Below are 19,860 nucleotides of genomic sequence, written 5' to 3' on the forward strand. Positions count from 1 at the left end.
AGGCACCCTGAAGAGCATGATTTCTTTTTTTTTTTAATTAAGTTTTTTAAATTTTTTTTATAAACATATAATGTATTTTTATCCCCAGGGGTACAGGTCTGTGAATCGCCAGGTTTACACACTTCACAGCACTCACCATAGCACATACCCTCCCCAATGTCCATAACCCCACCCCCCTCTCCCAGCCCCCCTCCCCCCAGCAACCCTCAGTTTGTTTTGTGAGATTAAGAGTCACTTATGGTTTGTCTCCCTCCTGATCCCATCTTGTTTCATTTATTCTTTACCTACCCCCCAAACCCCCCATGTTGCATCTCCACTTCCTCATATCAGGGAGATCATATGATAGTTGTTTTTCTCCGATTGACTTATTTCACTAAGCATAATACCCTCTAGTTCTACCCACATCGTCGCAAATGGCAAGATTTCATTTCTTTTGATGGCTGCATAGTATTCCATTGTGTATATATACCACATCTTCTTTATCCATTCATCTGTTGATGGACATCTAGGTTCTTTCCATAGTTTGGCTATTGTGGACATTGCTAAGAGCATGATTTCTAAATAGTTTTATATTAAATAACTTAAAAATGATCACCAGTTTAACAGTACCAAGTACCCTTGACAAGTTCAGGGCTGAAGATTATCCAACTCCAGGTGAGAGAAGCTATAGAGGCTGGGATCAGGGGGTGTAGATTTACCCTCCTCATCTAAGACAGAAACCAGCAAGAGCCCTCTCACATGCACTGAGTAGGGGAGGCAAGGGAATTATGGGAAGGAGTGGCACTCCAGAAGGATATAGCAGAATAAATAGAGGGAGATAAGACTTAGGCTCCACCTACAAGAAATCCTGTCACCTTGATGCAAGCTTGCCAAATTGCTCCCTTCTAAAGCCACCATAAAACAAACCACAGGAATGTTGCAAAATCCACCACAATGAGGAAGAAGAAGAATCTGGACTATTGTCACCACCATCCGGGCTTCAGAAAGCTGCCCCAGTGCAGGCTGAGAAGTTAAGTGGTTTGACACATAAGAAGTTAACTGGTCTAGGAAAAGCTGAGAGCAGGGGCCTAAAGCACAGGTTTGGGGCACCCATTCCTCTTTCTCATATTCTACAAATTCGAAGCGTGGGCAAATGCCAACAATTGCACAAGAATTTCTACATTTCATGCATCTGTTCCTCAGCTCACTATAAGCAGGTTTCCACTTTCAACCTGTACCCTGAAATGATTCTTGCTGAAGTCACTGTTGATCCTCATAAGACTTTGCTTGACTTCTCTGAAAGGCTCATCCTGTTACCACTCCCTCATTTTGAACACATTTTCTTTGAATGTTTTTCTCAGTTGTAAGAAACAGAAAACTCCCTAGCCTTTTTCTAAGTATGAAATTACAAAATCACCAAAAGAGGAGAAGTGGCCATCTCCAGTTGTTCCCAGAACACCAACCAACCACCCAGGGGAGGTGCTGCCTCTCCATATCAGGAAGGTGTGGCCTAGGAACCCCCACTGGTGTTGTGGGGCTCAGGAACAGTGCACTAAATCTGTGAGGTTAGAACCAGGGAGCTGCCACAATTGTGTCTTGGGATCTGTGATGCTAGCAGCTAGATAATGCAGTGTTGCTGTAGGAAAACCCACATTCTCCATGATCTTGCTTGCCAAAGCAAGACAATGGTTTCCCCGTATTACCATCTTCCAAATCGCACATGAATACATCTAATGAATGGGGCTTAATACACATCTAGAAATCCATCTGCAAGAGAGTATGGAAATACAATTTTTAGCTTGTATAGAGGCATGCAAGAAGAAGGGGAAAGGACATGGGTCTCACCATGTCCACCACAGTGACATGGTTCTCCTAGCTCTCAGCCTGCCCCTTAAGTGTTGGTTCACTTGGCCCTCTTCATTTTTCATCCTATCTACTCTTATTTGGTGATTGATTTTCCATCTTAACACATAAGCCAAAAAACTGTCCTATGAATTCTGCCTCTTAATTAACTTGAAGGTCTCACCTATGTTCCATTCTTGCCAGCTTAGTTCAGTTCAGAGTATCTTGGCTAGACCACTGCAGTAATCTTATGACTTATCTCCCCATCCCATATACCCAAATATTCCCCCAGGAATAACCAATATAGAACAGTTCTCAACACAAGTGAGTACATCCTTCCTTGGCGGTATTCACAAATGTGCATGGGCCTTTTGAATGATGACACAATAGGCATATAGTTTATGGGGCCATGGATGTATTCTGCAATGGTCCCGAACAACTAAGAATTATCTTGCCCCAAATGCCATTAATGCCTCCTTGAGAAACAAGGATTCCTGGACTCAGGATGTCATGGGCCACTAAATAGAGTTGTTAAAACTCATTAAAGTATACACTTAAAATGGATGTATTTTATAAAATGGTAAATAAATCATACTTCAATAATGTTGATTTTTAAAAAGTCAAATACATCACCTCACACCCAATAGGATGGCTGCTATTTAAAACACACACACACACACACGCACACAGAAAATGACAACTGTTGGGAAGGATATCAAAAACTGAGGGACACCTAGGTGGCTCAGTTGGTTAAGTGACTGTCTTCGACTCAGGTCACGATCCTCAAGTCCCCAGGATCGAGTCCTGCATCAAGCTCCCTGCTCAACAGGGAGTCTGCTTCTCCCTTTGACCCCCCTCCCTCTTGTGCTCTCTTTCTCAAATTAATAAATAAATTTTTTTAAAAGCTTATAAATATTAAAAATGAAGTTACTATATGATTCAGCAATTCCACTCTGGAAATATATCCAAAAGAACTGAAGGTAGGACCTCAAAGAGATAGTTATATACCCATGTTCATAGCAGCATTATTCACAATAGCTAAAATAGGGAAGGAATCCAAGTGTCCATCAACAATTGAATAGGCAAATGAAATGTGGTACACATGTAATGAAATATTCACCTTTAAAAATGAAGAAAATTCTGACACCTTATACAATGTGGATGGACTTTGAGGACCCCATGCTAAGTGAAATCAGCCAGTTACAACAGGACAAATACTGTATGATTCTACTTATATGAGGTACCTAAACCAGTCAAATTCATAGAAAGTAGAAAAGGGGTTCCCAGAAGATAGGAGAGAGAAGTATGAAAGGTGTTGTTTCCCAGGCACAGAGTTTCAGTTACACAAAATGAAAAAGTTCTAGAGATAGATGGTGATGATAGTAGCACCACAGCGTGAACTGAGAGCTTATGGAACTGAACCGTACACTTCAAAAGGACTAAGATGTTAAGAAAAGTGAAATATGGGACACCTGGTGGCTCAGTTGGTTAAGCCACTGCCTTCGGCTCAGGTTATGATCCCAGGGTCCTGGGATGGAGTCCCACATCAGATTCCTTGCTCAGCGGGAAGCCTGCTTCTCTCTCTGCCTCTGCCTACCACTCTGCCTGCTTGTGCTCTCTCTCTCTCTCTCTCTCTGACAAATAAATAAATAAATAAAATCGTAAAAAAAGAAAAGAAAAGAAAAGTGAAACACAAACAATATAAGTCATCCTAGGCTCTTTCCAGTAATTATATGACAGGCTCATCTGTATGTAATAGCTGTACTGGAATCCAGCCCGTGCTGGAAGAGAACATTAACTTTATAATAACATGAAAACTAAAAGTTACCTTTGCCTGCAATCTCAAAATAGTGACTATTGCACACTTACATCTTTGTCCTGTGTTGTGGGTTTCAGATGCTTGCGCTTCACTTTATAGGCCTTGAATAACTCTCTGGCTTCTGTGGAGATGGGACTGACATCAGGGAATGGCTGAGAGAGAGTATTAAACTTTTTTCAGATGACATGGAATAAAAATCCAGGCAGGCAAGATAACTTGCCATAAAGGCACTATTTATGGCAAAAATTACACAACTTCAGCATATGTGAAATAGGCACGGTATTTCTATGGTATAACCAGGAGTAACACAGTTTTGATGCCCATCCCTAAAACTAAGGGTTTTCATTAAAGGGTCATACATGCACTCAAAATTTTAGAACCTTCAAAAGTTTGATCAGAGTCAGTCAACTCACTACTTAACTGCATGAAATCAGAGATACTAACATTTGCGTCTCTCACCTCTTGACAAACAAAAGTTTTAGCCTAAGATTCCTCAACAGAGATTTAGCGCAAGTGTGAAATTATTATTAAGAGACATTATAGGTCTCTTATAGGGGGCGCCTGGGTGGCTCAGTGGGTTAAAGCCTCTGCCCTCGGCTCAGGTCATGATCCCAGGGTCCTGGGATCGAGCCTCTCATCGGGTTCTCTGCTCAGCAGGGAGCCTGCTTCCTCCTCTCTCTCTGCCTGCCTCTCTGCCTACCTGTGATCTCTGTCAAATAAATAAATAAAATCTTAAAAAAAAAAAGAGAGAGACATTATTCTGAGCCATAATTTTTACAATGGTCATCTCCAAGTGTCTTTACAATGTTACTTATGCTTAAAAATAGTGATTTTAGAGGCACCTGGGTCATTCAGTTGGTTAAGTATCCTTCTCTTGATTTTGGCTCAGGTCATGATCTTGGGGTCCTGGGGTCCTGGGATTGAGGACCCCCACCCCATCTGGCTCACTACTTAGTAGAGAGTCTGTTTCTCTCTCTCTATCCCTCTCCCTATGCCCTTGCCTCCCAATAAATAAATGAATCTTAAAAAAAAAAACAGTGACTTTAAATTGATTTATTTTCACTTTAGTTAAAAACAATATATGAACCCCACACCATTTTTAAGAACTTATAGATTATATAAATGCAAGCAATTCATCAAATCAGAGACAGGAAACTAATTCTCCAAAGTTTGGGCATCATGACCTCAGAAGAAACTAGGTATTCATTTTTTCCCCAAATCTACCTTCCTCTTCTAACCCCCCCTTATTCCTGTTACTTCACAGGTAATGTCCAGAAACCGCTCTGGCAGGATTTATAATTAGCCAGATTCCAGTGTCCTTACTATAGCAATTATCAGGAAATGCTAAAAGATAAGAATCTAAAATCAGTCAGCATTGCTCTTGCTCTGGTCTGCACTGAGGTAGTGGCATGAAGATAATTAAAAAAAAAAAAAAACCCTCTGGACCTACCACCTTAGGTAAGCACGGAAGAAAAAACTTATATTTTACAGGTGCCAGAGATAGCTTTAGGCTTTGGGGATGCCATCTGTAGACCAAGGTGATTGCAAAGCGCCCAGAAATCTCCACTGTAATGAACTTGTTCACCTGGGGGCAACAGAAAGGATTGTCATTTCCTATGCAGAATTTTCATGCTCATAATTCAAGTGGAAATCTTAAAACATTTGCAGGATGCATGGAAGGAAATTTGAGACCAACATTCACAGCTTCAGTCTGGTTCCATTAAGTCAAGGATGGCTTTTGGGTTTTTTGCTGCAAATTTGTGGGTTGTTATGACTTCTTAAGGGAAGGAAAAGGAACGAGGAGAAACTGTTAATGTAGTGATATCTTATAGAGAAAGTCAGATTCACTTTAGAATGAAAATTCTGGGTCAGTTTGCAGGTACTTCTGAGTTGTATTTCTAACTCTTTAGATAGTCTCTCTCATAAAATACAGTTGACAACATCTAATTCCCATGATGATGAGGAAAGTCATTAATGGCTGTCAAGTGCTTAGAAGTTTTATAAGTCTAGTAACTATTACTGTGAAACTTATTAAAGCTGAAGAGATTTTATAAATGACAAGGATAGAAAAGTAATGATGAACAACTTTTTTTTTTTTTAAAGATTTTATTTATTTATTTGACAGAGAGAGATCACAAGCAGGCAGAGAGGCAGGCAGAGAGAAAGGAGGAAGCAGGCTCCCTGCTGAGCAGAGAGCCCGACGCGGGGCTCGATCCCAGGACCCTGAGATCATGACCTGAGCCGAAGGCAGCGGCTCAACCCACTGAGCCACCCAGGTGCCCCTGATGAACAACTTCTAAAGCTCAAGGGAACATCTGCAGATTTGTAAAGCATATTTTTAAAAGGCTTGCTGTAGAAAAAGCGCCCTCATTAAGTCAACTGTTCTAAGCATGCCGGCTCCTGACACTTGTACATACAGGCCTGCTGGGACAGTTTCTCTGCACACTCTTTACTTTCCTCCCCTTTCAGAGCTGAGCAGAAGCAGTGCTTCTTTAAAAATGACAATCCAGGGGTGCCTGGGTGGCTCAGATGGTTGAGTATCTGCCTTCGGCTCAGGTCATGGTCTTGGGGTCCTGGGATCCAGCCCCGCATCGGGCTCTCTGCTTAGCGGGGAGCCGGCTTTCCCCCCTCTCTCTGCCTGCCTCTGCCTACGTGTGATCTCCCTCTCTCTGTGTCAAATAAATAAATTTAAAAAAAAAGACAAATAGTATATGTAGGATACAAAGCCGCCAAGGACGATCTTGTGAATAGAATAGAACAGGGACCTGGAGGTACTTTCCACACTATAGTGTGTCCACTATAAATATAACGTGAGCCATAAATGCTTGGCACATGAATAATTCTAAATTTTCTAGGACCCACATTAAAAGGTAAAATGCAGGTAAAATGAACTTAAATAACATTTTATAACTAAATATATCCAAATATTAACATTTCAATGTGTAACTAATATAAAAATGATCAATAAGATATTTTATATTCTTGTTTTTTATACTAAGTCTTTGAAATCTGGTGTGCAGTTTAGTACAGTGAAGTTCAAGAGTCCATAACCACAGCTGTCTGGTGGCTGCCGTGCTGGACACCACAGCTCTTTATAATTGGTACCTCTAAGGTTGGTGGTACAAACACCTTCGCAACCATACGCAGTGGTCCTGGACACAAAACGCAGCCCATATACATGCACACACATAAAGTAACTATATATATGAACCAATAAAATCTAGCACAGAGGTTACAGACTGGCAGCTCGGAAGTGTTTGGTTTAGTCCTGCCAGAGTCTGAATTAATTGCCAACTTTGAAATACCAGGGTATTTCATCAACAAAATCTGGCTTTTTAGAAAATCATAACATATAGCAGGCATAGACCCCACATTCCCATGTGGCAACAATGTTCTGGCCCTCAGTAAAGCCTGTCTCCTTTGGGGGAGGGCACACTTTCCAGTTCACCAATGTTCCCACTGGTATGCTCACTCTTACATTTTCTGAATTTCTGATTCTAATACACATTAATCTATGAAAAAAGATATTTCTACAGAGTGAGACTGAGGAGAAGGAGACTTTCACTTTGAACACTGTATATCTTCCTATTTTAAAAATATTTTTATATTAAACGCAAGATGCTTTCTAATAGTAATTTTTAACAATTACTGTTTAAAGTAACTGCTTGGGGCTCCTGGGTGGCTCAGTCAATTAAGCATCTGACTCTTGATCTCAGCTCAGGTTGTGATCTCAGGGTCATGAGTTCAGGCCCCATGTTGGGCTCCATGCTGGGTGTGAAGCCTATTTAAAAAAAAAAAAATAGGGTATCTGGGTGGCTTAGTTGGTTGGGCATAAGACTTTGGCTCAGGTCGTGATCCAGATAAATACATTAAGAAAGAACTAAGTGAAGTAGGGGCACCTGGGTGGCTCAGTCAGTTAAGTGTCTGACTCTTGGTTTCGGCTCAGGTAGTGATCTCATGGGTTGTGGGATTGAAATGTGGGGTTGAGCCCTGAGTCAAGACCCATGTGGAGCCCTGTATAGAGCCCCAAGTCAGGCCCTGAGTGGAGTACCACACTCAGCACAGAGAGGGTTCTCTCCTTCTCCCTTTCCCTCTGCTCCCGCACTCTCTCTCTCAAATAAATAAATAAACAAATAAATAAATAAAATATTGAAAAAAAAGAAAAAACCAAACAAAGTAAAAAACTGAAATAAAGATTTATCAGATAAATTGGTTAGTGTAGACAGCCAAACTGAATAGTTCAGTCCTCTCAGGGATGCCTGGGTGACTTGGTTAAGTGTCTGCCTTGGGCTCAGGTCTTGATCCTGGGATTCTGGGATTAAGTCCCGCATCAGGCTCCTTGCTCGGCAGGGAGTCTCTTGTCCCTCTGCCTGCTACTCCCCCTGCTTGTGTTCTCTCTTCTCTTCCCCTCTCTGACAAATAAATAAATAAAATATTATATAATAATAATAACAATGATAATAATAATAATAATAATAATTCAGTCCTCTCAATCCTCTCTTCTCCAACAGTATATGTTAGAAACTCAAAGTAAATTATTGGTATGGCATAAGAAATAGATATAAGAATGATGAATTGTAAAGTAATACCCAAACGTCAACTGGATCATCAAGTTTTCCCTTTGAAGGCCACATCCATTCTCTTATGATGTCTCCCTCTTTGCTGATCACCATGCCACCATCTCGATTAAACATCATTGATATTATTCGGCTACAAAAAAGACAAAAATATGACTTATTTAGAACAAGAAAAATTCATGGACTCATTGATTTGACTGAGGCAATGGAAGTCACCAGGTCATAGACTTTCAGGACTCCTTCCCATCATATACTTGGAGGATGGTCACCTTGCCTCTGGCTGAATATTTTCCTTGAAGGGAAGTTTGGTATATATCTGTTTAACTGATCAAGATTCCCCCTTCTGAGACACACCCCCTCCTATTTTGGCATGTCCCCATCCATACAGTCATAGGAATGGGCTCTGTTGGCCATGATTATTGTATCATGTTGGCTAGAGTCCAGAGTGGTGTGAATGAGACTAAGTGACCGGCAGGAAGGGGCCAGATGTGCAGGGCTTTTGATGCTGTACCAAGCTTTTTATCTTAAGAGCAAAAAGTCATAGAATGGGTTTCATAACAGAACAAAGAGGGCACATGATCAAACAGATTAGTAAGGAACCAAAGTGCTAGAAACCAGTTCAGAGGTCAGAGAGACAATGGCAGCTTGGACTGGGGAAGGGATGAGAGGGATGAAAGATACATATGTGGATTCAAGAACCATACAGATTTGGAAAGATGGGATTTGGGTAATGAAGAACAGGAGGTGTCAATTTTATCTTTCCTATACTTTATATATCTATCAGTGCAGCCTAGCATTTTATTAGCTTTTCTATATCAGTAGCATCTCACTATGTATTCATATCTAAATTATATTTGTATACTCTCTTCTCAGCACAGCACCTGGCAGAGAAGGGGCTTAAAGTCTGAACTGCCCTGATAAAATGGACTCAATTTAACAAATACATATTGGGTAATTATTGGATGCAAGATACTACTTAGGTACTGTTAGGCACTGAAGGATGCCCCGAGTAAGGTACTCTCTCTATTCTCAGGGCATTTTCAGTCTTGTGACTTTAATTATTTTGATAGATAATATTTACTGGGAACTTACTATGTGCCAAGCCTTAAATATCTGTTTTTAATAGGCAGGGTTGTTTAATGGTTACAAACGTCATAGACCCAGATGGTTAATGGTGTTGAACCTGCTCTTCCATGTCTTAACTGTGTAAACTTGGATATATTTCTTAACCTTTTTGTGGCTTGGTATCTTTGTCTTAAAATTGGCTATAACAACAGCATCTACTTCACAGAGCTGTTGTAAGAACTAAATGAATTACTTAATGTGAAGCGCTTTCGACTTTGTTCTCTAAAACAAAGTTGGGCACCTTGTAATGCAGGCACCTTGTAAGTTCTCTAGAAGTGTTGGCTTGTATTATTAAGTCCTCACAATTCCATCTATAGGTACTGAGTCCCATTTTCCAGATGAGGAAACAGAGGCTGGGGGAAGCTGGTGAATAGAACACCTGCAGCCTAATGTAAAGCTCAATAGGGGAATTCACCATCTAATAAAAGAATAAGAGTAGTTCACAGTATAAAAGGGTGCTTTTGACTTAATTGGGAAGCCTGCAGTCTAACAGATGGGCATGAGGAGCAAAGTGACCAACCCAGTGAAAAACTCAGAGACAGAAGTTCCACTTCTTGGACATGAGGATTGTGTTCCTTTCCCAAACAGCCTACCTTTTCACTCACCCCGGGGCAGTCCAGCTGTCAGCTATTCTCACTCCTTGAAGGAGCCTCAGGGAGGACCCGAATGGTCCACTCCTGTACAGCAGTGGGTGCTGTTTCCCCGCAGGCACTGTGGCCCTCTACACACTGGATCCTGGCAACAAGAGTCCCAGGCCACACCCTCCTTTAATTCATCTTCCTGCTTTTTCGGTTTGCTGAGTCTTCTCACCAAAACACCCTTTTGGTGGGACAACAGATGCGCAAGAGGAGGGTTAGTTTAAAAGATCCTTAACAATTAAATAATGAAGTCCCTTGGAAGACAGCTTTTTTTGTTTTTGTTTTTGGCCTTTGTCTTTCAGAAGCTTTAGCTCTGAAGCAGGCAGCATCCTCTTCCAAGGGGGAAGAGGTCTATGGGGCCCAGGATGAAATTGCACAGGGGCAAGACTCAGCCCTAAGGCTTAGTGTTTTGGGCTTCTGGGAAGCTCCCAAAATATCATCAGCAGATGGTGTTGTATTCATTTGCTTAGTTACTGTCAGCAATGAGGACAGGAAGAAGATGAGGAAGGCAACCACTCCAGAGCAGCAAGTAGGGGGAAATCACCTCCTGTTTATGAATGTAATTCTCATCTTGGATATTAAATTTTATGGAACTAATAATCAAGGGGACAGTTTCCCAGTATAATTTTAAATATTAAATATTTAATTATATTAATATTAATAAATATAAAATAAATATAAATATAAATATAAAATAAATACATAAATATTTATTTTATATTTATATTTAATTATTTAATATTTATATTAAAATAAAAAATAAATATAAACATAAAATAAATATAAATATTAAATTTTAAATATTAAAATTTAATTTATTTTAAACAATATTATTTAGATGACAAGGGGAATTTAAAAATATTTCATAATTTTTGCAAACAAAGAATACCACATTCAGGTCCAATTTTGTTGTAGGCAAAAGGGAAATAATGACATCTACTTTAATGATGCAATATAGGACAGCAAATTAAATATTAATTTTAGAGTTCTTTCTTTTATATATAACAGATTTATCAAGATATAAATCACATCTCATACTATCCACTATTTAAAATGTACAATTCAGTGATTTCTAGTATATTTGCAGAATTGTACAGTTATTACCACAATCAATTTTAGAATATTTTCATCACCCTCAAAAGAAAACCACATGCCCATTAGCAATAACTCTCCATTCTTCCCTCCCCTAGTCCCCGTGGCAGCCACTAATCTACTTTCTGTCTATATAGATTTGTCTATTCAGGACATTTCATACAAATGAAATCATTCAATATGTGGTCTTTGAGACTGGTTTCTTTCACTTAGCATAATGCATTCAAGGTTAGCCCATGTTGTACCTGTATCAGTACTTCATTTTGTTTTATAGCTGAACAGTACTCCATTGTATGGATAGACCACATTTATTTATCAGTTATTTGTCAACTGAGCTGTCTTCCTGGGGATGTGTTAAGGGTGTTGAAATGGAATGATCACAGGACCTCACAAATGGAGACTCTAACTTTAGCTCAGACTTCACGACAAGAAATACTGTTTTTTCACTAAGAATTTAAAATGCCTGTCATAAAAAGAAAAAGAGAAAACTAAACAAATGTGTGTATGGATGCATGTGTTGATGTATTTTGAAGGACAGACAAAAATGTCCTTTGCTGTGCCTACACTGACAGAAGGGGTATGAGGTTGAAAGGAAGAGAATTTTAATTTCCATGCAATACAATTCTTATTTCACTTGGAAAAAAAATTTTTGTCATGTGCACGAGTTACTTTTATATACAAACAGCAAAATACCCTCACTCCTACATCACAGTGGGCTTTCTCATTGAGAAGCTGTAATTAGTCATTTTCTGGTTAGAGTTGCAGAAAGATTCAGCAACCCTTAGCCAGAACCAGCATTTGCTGTTTGTTGGAGGAAAGTGAAGGCTCACACAGGAGTCAGTTGATTAATAAGGATTTAATATTAATAAATAGTATTTAAGACTTCAATTCAATCATAAGAATATTGTTGCAAAAAATGAGTGTCTCAGGAGAGTTTGATGCTAGAGTCTGGTGCAATAGGGTCCAGCCTGCAACTCAGTCTAAGTCCTGCCATTTAGGTGTTTAGATGTTTTCACCTTCTTAGTTATGTAAAACCAAACACTGATCTTACATGCCTCTGAATGTCCTTTGGGTTTTCTTTATATCAGTATATCATAGAGGATTATTTGGAATTTAGCACCATAGGCTATAGGCTTAGATCTTCTCAACCGATTTGTTTTTAATCTCCAAAATTCCCCAAGTGTCATTATATATTGATACTTAAATTAGGCTGACCCTATCAGACTATTAAGAATCATATTCAGACGCCAATACTGGGGAAAACTAGCTTCCATAAGGGCATTAGGCCTTAAAGAGGATTATTTTTCTCTGGGTGAGTTACATATTATATCACCTAATAGGGTTATTTGTGAGAGACAAAATTAGACAAGATATACTTCTGGAATGGGAAAGGGATCAGAATCCACAGTTGTTATATTATTTAGACTTATATAGTTTCAGTAAAAAATTATAAGACATGCAAAGAGACAAGAAAATGTGACCTATATATAGGGAAAAAGGCAGGAAATAGAAGCTATTTTTTTTTAAGATTTTATTTATTTATTTGACAGAGATCACAAGTAGTGAGAGAGAGAGGGGGAAGCAGGCTCCCCGCCGAGCAGAGAACCCAATGTAGGCCTTGATCCTGGGATCATGATCCGAGCCGAAAGCAGAGGCTTTAACCCACTGGGCCACCCAGGCACCCCAGTAGAAACTATCTTTAAGGGTGACAGACATTGGACTTACCAGACAAAGACTTTGAAGCAGCTAGTATAAAAATGTAAAAAAAAAAACAAAAACTAAAAACTAAAGGGAATCGCTTTTTTTTTTTTAAAGATTTTATTTATTTATTTGACAGAGAGATCACAAGTAGGCAGAGAGGCAGGCAGAGAGAGAGGTGGAGGCAGGCTCCCTGCTGAGCAGAGAGCCCGATGCGGGGCTCCATCCCAGGACTCTGGGATCATGACCTGAGCTGAAGGCAGAGGATTAACCCACTGAGCCACCCTGGTGCCCCGGGAATCGCTTTTTAATTAAAGAAAAATATGATTATAGTGACTCCTCAGGGAATATCAGCAACAACACAAAAAAGAAATTTTAAAAAATTAAGTGGATATGCTGGAATTAAGAATTATAATAATGGGAATGAAAACATGAATAGAGTGGCTCAACTGCCTATTTGAGTTGGCAAAAGGATCGGTGAACTTGAAGATAGCTTGGTAGGGATTATCCAGTCTACAGAACAGAAATAAAAAAGAGTGAAGAGAAACAGAAGTTCAGAGTCCTGCGGTGCCTGGGTGGCTCAGTCAATTAAGGATCTGACTCTTAAATTTTGGCTCAGGTTATGATCTCAGGATTGTGAGACTGAGTCCCACGTCTGCTCCACACTGGGCATGGAGCCTGCTTGGGATTCCCTCTCTCCCTCTGCCTCTGCCACTCCCCTGGTCTCTCCCTCTCTCTCAAAAAAAGAAAAAAAAAAAAAAAAAGAACTTCAGAGTCCTAGGGGACCCTGTTAAAAATACCAATATACATGAAACAAGAGTACCAGGAATAGAGAAATGGGCAAAAAAAAAAAAAAAAAAAATTCAAAGAAATAATGGCCTAAAGCTTCCCAAGTTTGATAAAGAATGTTAATTTACATATCTAGGAAACTAACAATCAAAAGCTCTAGAGATCCATAACTACACACATTATAGTAAAACTGTTAAAAGCCAATGACAAATAGAAAATCTTGAAAGTATCAAGAGACAAATTAGATAAAGACTGAAATGCTAGGCACCTGGGTGGCTCAGTTGGTTAAGCACCTGCCTTCAGTTCAGATCATGACCCTGGAGTCCCAGGGTCCAGTCGCGCATAGGGCTCCCTGCTGAGCGCGAGTCTGCTTCTCCCTGTCTCCCCTCTCATGCTCTCTCTCTTAGTCTTTATTTAAATAAATAAATAAATAAATAAAATCTTTTTAAAAAAGAATGAAATGCAAATGGTACTCAATAAATATTAGCTATTTATGAATTAAATCCAAGTTTAGAGGAGAATCAATCAGTGTCCTTGCATAAGAGTATATACAAGAATGAAAATGTTGATCCAACTTTAGGAAAACATGGGTTCTAAGCTGTTTTTTCAATAGTGAGGATAATTACTTAATATTATCCATGGTCTAGGTCAGGAATAGGCAAACTTCAAACTACAGGCCAAATTGGCTTCTGCCTGTTTTTGTAAAAATGTTATCAGAACACAGCCATGCCAACATGTTTATGTGTTGGCTCTGGCTACTTTCATGCTACAATGGCAGAGTTGAATAGTTGCCATAGAGACTGTATGGCCTGTAAAACTGTTAAGATTTACTATCCAGCCCTTTATAGAGAAGCTTTGCCAGTCCCTGGTCTAGATATTCTCTCTCCTTCCCTCCACTAAATATCACATCTTTGGAAATCCTGCTGCTGCCATGCCCCTTCCCACTGGATCAGACCCTTAGAGATTGCTGACCCAAATCAAGCTCTATGTGCTCCACTGTTGGTTGCCTACCCAGCATCCATTTCCTTCCCCTTCTTTCCTTCCTACTTTCCTTCCCTCCTTTTTTTTTTTTTTTAATTGTCCTCTTGTGCCTTTAAGAGCCCCTCCTCCTTTCAAAGAAACTGCTGTTCATTTGTCTCTTCACCCTTCACTGGTCCCCATTTACAGGGGTAGATGCAGAGTATCCAAGTTCATAGGCACATGGTGTTCCCTTGACAGCTGTTTTTAATTCTGGGATAGGCCTATGACCAAATTGATCTAAAGAGATGAAAGGAAGGACATATAGTTTATTCTGGTAAAAACAAACAAACAAAAAGTTTTTAACTTTTTCCTGCTAGACATATAAAAGAGCATACAACTAGTGTCACTGGTAGCCACCAGGGGAACCACCTTGGAAGAAAGGATGCCAAGGATAACAGACTGGAGAAATGAAAAGAATCTAGATCCTTCATGACATCACTAAGTCACAAACTATACTGCATCTAGAACCTCTCCTCTCCAACATTGGAATTTTCTGTTATTTGCTATAGTAAAGCATCCTAACTCTACTTTCAGAAACAAAACAAAACAAAACAAAACAACTCTAACTGCTACAACCTTTTCATTACAATTTCTATGGCTGGTTCTTATAGAACTCCCTCTGTCTAGCCTCCACACTACCTCTTTCCAACAGCTTGACACAAATATTTCCCAGAACCCTTTTCACTCACTATTCAATCATTCAACAAACATTTATTAAGCACTCGCTATATACTAGGCACATACTAAGTGTTTGGCAGCAAGGCAGTGAACAAGATATAAATGGTCTCTCCCATCATGGAGCTCACATTCTAGTTACACAGACCCAGTAAGTGAACATTTAATTTCAGATCGTGATTAGTGCTAAGAAGCAAGAAAGTCATCACTAGAATAAAGGAAAAGAAAGACAGGCCTTCTTAAAATGGATGGCCATTAGAAGCCTCTTTTGGAAAAATTCCTTAAAAAGTTAAAAATCTAGGGGCACCTGGGTGGCTCAGTGGGTTAAAGCCTCTGCCTTCAGCTCAGGTCATGATCCCAGGGTCCTGGGATCGAGCCCCACATCGGGCTCTCTGCTCGGCAGGGAGCCCGCTTCCTCCTCTCTCTCTCTGCCTGCCTCGCTACCTACCTGTGATCTCTATCTGTCAAATAAAAAAAAAAAAATCTTAAAAAAAAAAAAAGTTAAAAATCTAGTTACCATATAACCCAGCAATTTCATTCTTAGGTATCTACTGAAGAGCAGTGAAAACATGTCCACACAAAAACTTGTATGTGAATGTTCATGATAGCATTATTCATCATAGCCCCCAAAATGGAAACAACACAAACATTTGTCAGATGATGAATAGAGAAATGGAAGGTGGTATATCCACACAACAGAATATCATTTTCGCTATAAGAAGGAATGAAGTACTGATTCATGCTACACCATGGATGAACCTTGAAAGCCTAATGCTGAATTTAAAAAGCCAGTCACAAAAGACCACATATTGTATGATTTCATTTATATGAAATGTCCAGAATAGACAAACCTATAGAGGCAGAAGGTAGATTAATGGCTGCCTAGGGTTAGAGGTGAGAGTATTGAACAGTGACTGGATGCTAATTGGTATAGGTTTCTTCTCAAGGTGATGAAAATGTTCTAACATTAGATAATGGTGATGGTTGCAAAACTCTGTAAATATACTAAAAACCACTGAGTTGTACACATTAAATGGATGGGTTTTATGAAATGCAATTTTTTCTCAATAAAGCTATCTAAAACAAAAAAAAAAAGATTTCTTCTAGGAGGTGACATTTAAATTGAGACCTGAAAGATAAGAAGCCCATCTTGCGGGGTGCCTGGGTGGCTCAGTGGGTTAAAGCCGCTGCCTTCGGCTCAGGTCATGATCCCAGGGTCCTGGGATCGAGCCCCGCATCGGGCTCTCTGCTCAGCAGGGAGCCTGCTTCCCTTCCTCTCTCTCTCTCTCTGCCTCTCTGCTCAGCAGGGAGCCTGCTTCCCTTCCTCTCTCTCTCTGCCTGCCTCTCTGCCTACTTGTGATCTCTGTCTGTCAAATAAATAAATAAAATCTTTAAAAAAAAAAAAAAAGAAGCCCATCTTGCAAGAATTGGGACAAGAGCTTTCAGTAACAGGGAACAAAGACTATGAAAGCCATGAAAAGAGGCAGAAGTTTAGTAAACAAAGGGGGTGAGTGATAGGATATGAGGTTGGAAAGGGGCCAGAATGGGAAAGGTCTTCTGAAATTTTCAAAGTCACCAAGTTCCATTTTGATACAAATTCTCTTTGGACAATAAAATCCACATGGAAGTCTGCACGAAATATTTAATAGTGAAACCCATGGATAAGGCAGCAAGTGGAGAGCTGTTAATCCCCAATGCTAGTGCTGCAAAACACCTTATGAAGAAAAGAAGCATCAAGTTTCAAAAGGGAAAAGCGTTTAAACAACACTTAGCCTATAACTGGAAAATTCCATTAAACTACTTCCACCATTGTCATAAATATAAATTTCTAAGAGATATTCACAGACATTCTAGTGAGCACAAGGAGAATTCACATCTCTAGACAGTTCAGAATGTGGGGATCCAAAAGAATACCAAACAGGAAAAGAAATCACCAATGCGACATAAATACAGATTTCACAGTTTCTGAACTTTGTGAGCAGTTACAGGTGGCATACTTGAAACGGGAAACAAAAGGACATGACCAATCCAGGTTGGACCAACACAGAATGCAGGAAGGAATCAGAGGATGACACAGAATTCCAAGTGAGACTATAAGAACATCTGGACCAAAACCAAGAGAAAGAAGATAACTAAGCCTTGCAAATTTTCATGAACACTCTTGAGAGGAAGGATTGGTGGCTAACAGATGAATACGGTTAAGTGATCATCTTATGTATTCATAATTCTCAAATTCTACTACACAAGATTGATCAAAACAGAATCGGAGGGGGGGGCGCCTGGGTGGCTCAATGGGTTAAGCCGCTGCCTTCGGCTCAGGTCATGATCCCAGGTCCTGGGTTCGAGCCCCACATAGGGCTTTCTGCTCAGCAGGGAGCCTGCTTCCTCCTCTCTCTCTGCCTGCCTCTATGCTTACTTGTGATTTCTCTCTGTCAAATAAATAAATAAAATCTTTAAAAAAAAAATAGAATCAGGGGTGGAGAGAGGCAGAGAGAGAGAGAGACAAGAGAGAAGTCACAATTTAGATTCAGGCATTGTCCTTGTGATCAATTACAACAATGGCCACAATATTTTGCAGCTTCTTCCAAGAAAATTAGAAGTCTCTTTCTTCACTTCTCGAATCTAGGTTTGGTCTCATGAGTCATTAGCAAACATGATACTAGAGAAGGCTTGAAAAGTGTGTATGTACTGAGATTTGTCTTAACTCTTGATGTTTTGGAACCCAGGCACCCTGTAAAGAAGCCTGAGCTTAGCCTGCTAGATACTGGAGACACACAACCCAGTTTCGGTGTTGGTCCAACCTATTACTAGATATATCTAGCCCCAAAGCCCATGCTCTTTACTACATGATTATGTTTATGATTATTACTACTCTTTTTTTTAAAAAGAGAGGGATAGAGAGAGGGGGGTGGAGGGGCAGAGAGAGAGAGAGAGAGAGAGAGAGAATCTTAAGCAGGCTCTAGGCCCAGGGCACAGCCCAATGTGGGGCTCGATCTCACCGAGCCACCGAGGCACTCCTGATTATTACTACTCTTATCAGTGTTCATACATTGTGTTCTCAGCCCTAAACCTCTCTCTCAGTGTGTTAAGGACCAGAAAGGGGAAAAAAAGCATTGCGATCACAGTCTGAAAATTGACTCCAATGTTTCCATGGTAGCCTGGGAAAAGGTATCTGGTTTCTCTGAGCTTCAGTTTGCCTTAGCTGGGAATTACACCTAATCAAGAGGGTTTCTGGGAAAATTAAATAACATGAAAAAGTGATATACACTACTTCTCACATAACGTGATATATATTAGCAGTCAATGAGGGTGAGATGTTTTAACTGAGATCTCCAGAAACAGTTTCCAAATAATCTAACTTTAACAAACCCTGGACAACTTGAGTGAAAATACATTTGTTCTTCATGAAAGCAATTGTTACTTTTCCACTTTTTGGTGTCACAGAACAAAATGTGCAATTAAAATGCCATAATACTATGTAGGGTTTCTTAATCTTTCTTTTGAAACTGTTGAGCAGTTAGGGTTGGGAGGGAGAGATTTTTTAAAAGTATGTGCTTTCTCAGCCTTTGAAATGCTTCCAGATTCTGTCATCATCTTTTCATCTCAACATCAAAGTTGGGAAAGGCTTTCCACTTGGAGGGCAGGTACTTACATGCCACTCACCAAGGCACTTGGCTGCCCCATTATTCGGTCTCTTGCTACTTGTATCTTGAGAATTAGGCATTAGTTTAAAAAAAAAAAATTTTTTTTTAGCTTTTTGCTGACCTGTACTGTTTTTGCTGGTAAACTTCTGACATATTCGACAGGTGATTTGGCTTATAACCGCCAGGTAAGGGGCTTCCCCAGGAGCACAGCCATCATACATGAAATGCTTAACATGGCAGAAACATATAAAAAGCATATTTATGAGCTTGCTTTCCGGATGACCTAACTTTCAATTTCCATCATCTTTAAATCAAGAGAAGTCAAAATACAAAGGATGGGATATATGCAATTGGGGCTAATTCAAAAAATTCAAATTCAGCAAATCTGGAGGGTGAGTTTACTGACATGGTGCCTTAGTTCACTGAAAGCTGTCTTATGAATAGTCTTTAATGTTAATCTCTTCCTAAAGCTTCAAGGGCCAGAAAATATTGGTTTTTTTTTAATCCCACATTTTATGCTCTTCTTTTACGTGCAGAATTTATGTATTAATGATGACTTTGGTCTAAAATTTCCATCTGTGCTGTTGTAAATATGAATCACCAACTAAACTGAAATTAAGTACATGGAAGAGGAGCAGGCAGAGGTATGAGAGTAAGTAATATTTCAAATAAAGGTAAAGATAGAGGAACAGTAATTATGTTGAGTTGCCATAGTGTCCCTCCAAAATTCATGTTCACCTTGAACCTCAGAATGTCACTTTATTTGGAAATAGGGCATCTGTAGATGTACTTAAGATTTCAAGATGATTTAGAATGGGTCCTAAATCCAATGGCTTGTGTCCTTATAAGAAGAGGAGAGGTCATAGTGAAAAAGGCAATATGAAGATGGAGGGAGAGATGGGAGTGGTGTGTCTATAAGCCAAGGAGCACCAAGAATTACCGGCAATCACCAGAAACCAGGA

General features: G+C 39.7%; 1 protein-coding gene across 2 annotated transcripts in view; it reads right to left on the reverse strand.

Annotated features, from left to right (window-relative positions):
- Window positions 1-19,860, reverse strand: part of LOC125106157 (uncharacterized protein C3orf20 homolog) — a 134,849-nt gene that overhangs the window by 57,616 nt on the left and 57,373 nt on the right. For both annotated transcript variants that reach the window (XM_047739816.1, XM_047739817.1), the window contains 3 exons: window positions 8,230-8,350; window positions 5,091-5,225; window positions 3,691-3,792 (listed from right to left, as the gene is read on the reverse strand). In XM_047739816.1, coding sequence (XP_047595772.1) covers window positions 3,691-3,792; window positions 5,091-5,225; window positions 8,230-8,350 — 358 coding nt within the window. The remainder of the gene's footprint in view (window positions 1-3,690; window positions 3,793-5,090; window positions 5,226-8,229; window positions 8,351-19,860) is intronic.

This window comes from Lutra lutra, chromosome 8, assembly GCF_902655055.1.
Source record: "Lutra lutra chromosome 8, mLutLut1.2, whole genome shotgun sequence".
Taxonomy (NCBI): domain Eukaryota; kingdom Metazoa; phylum Chordata; class Mammalia; order Carnivora; family Mustelidae; genus Lutra; species Lutra lutra.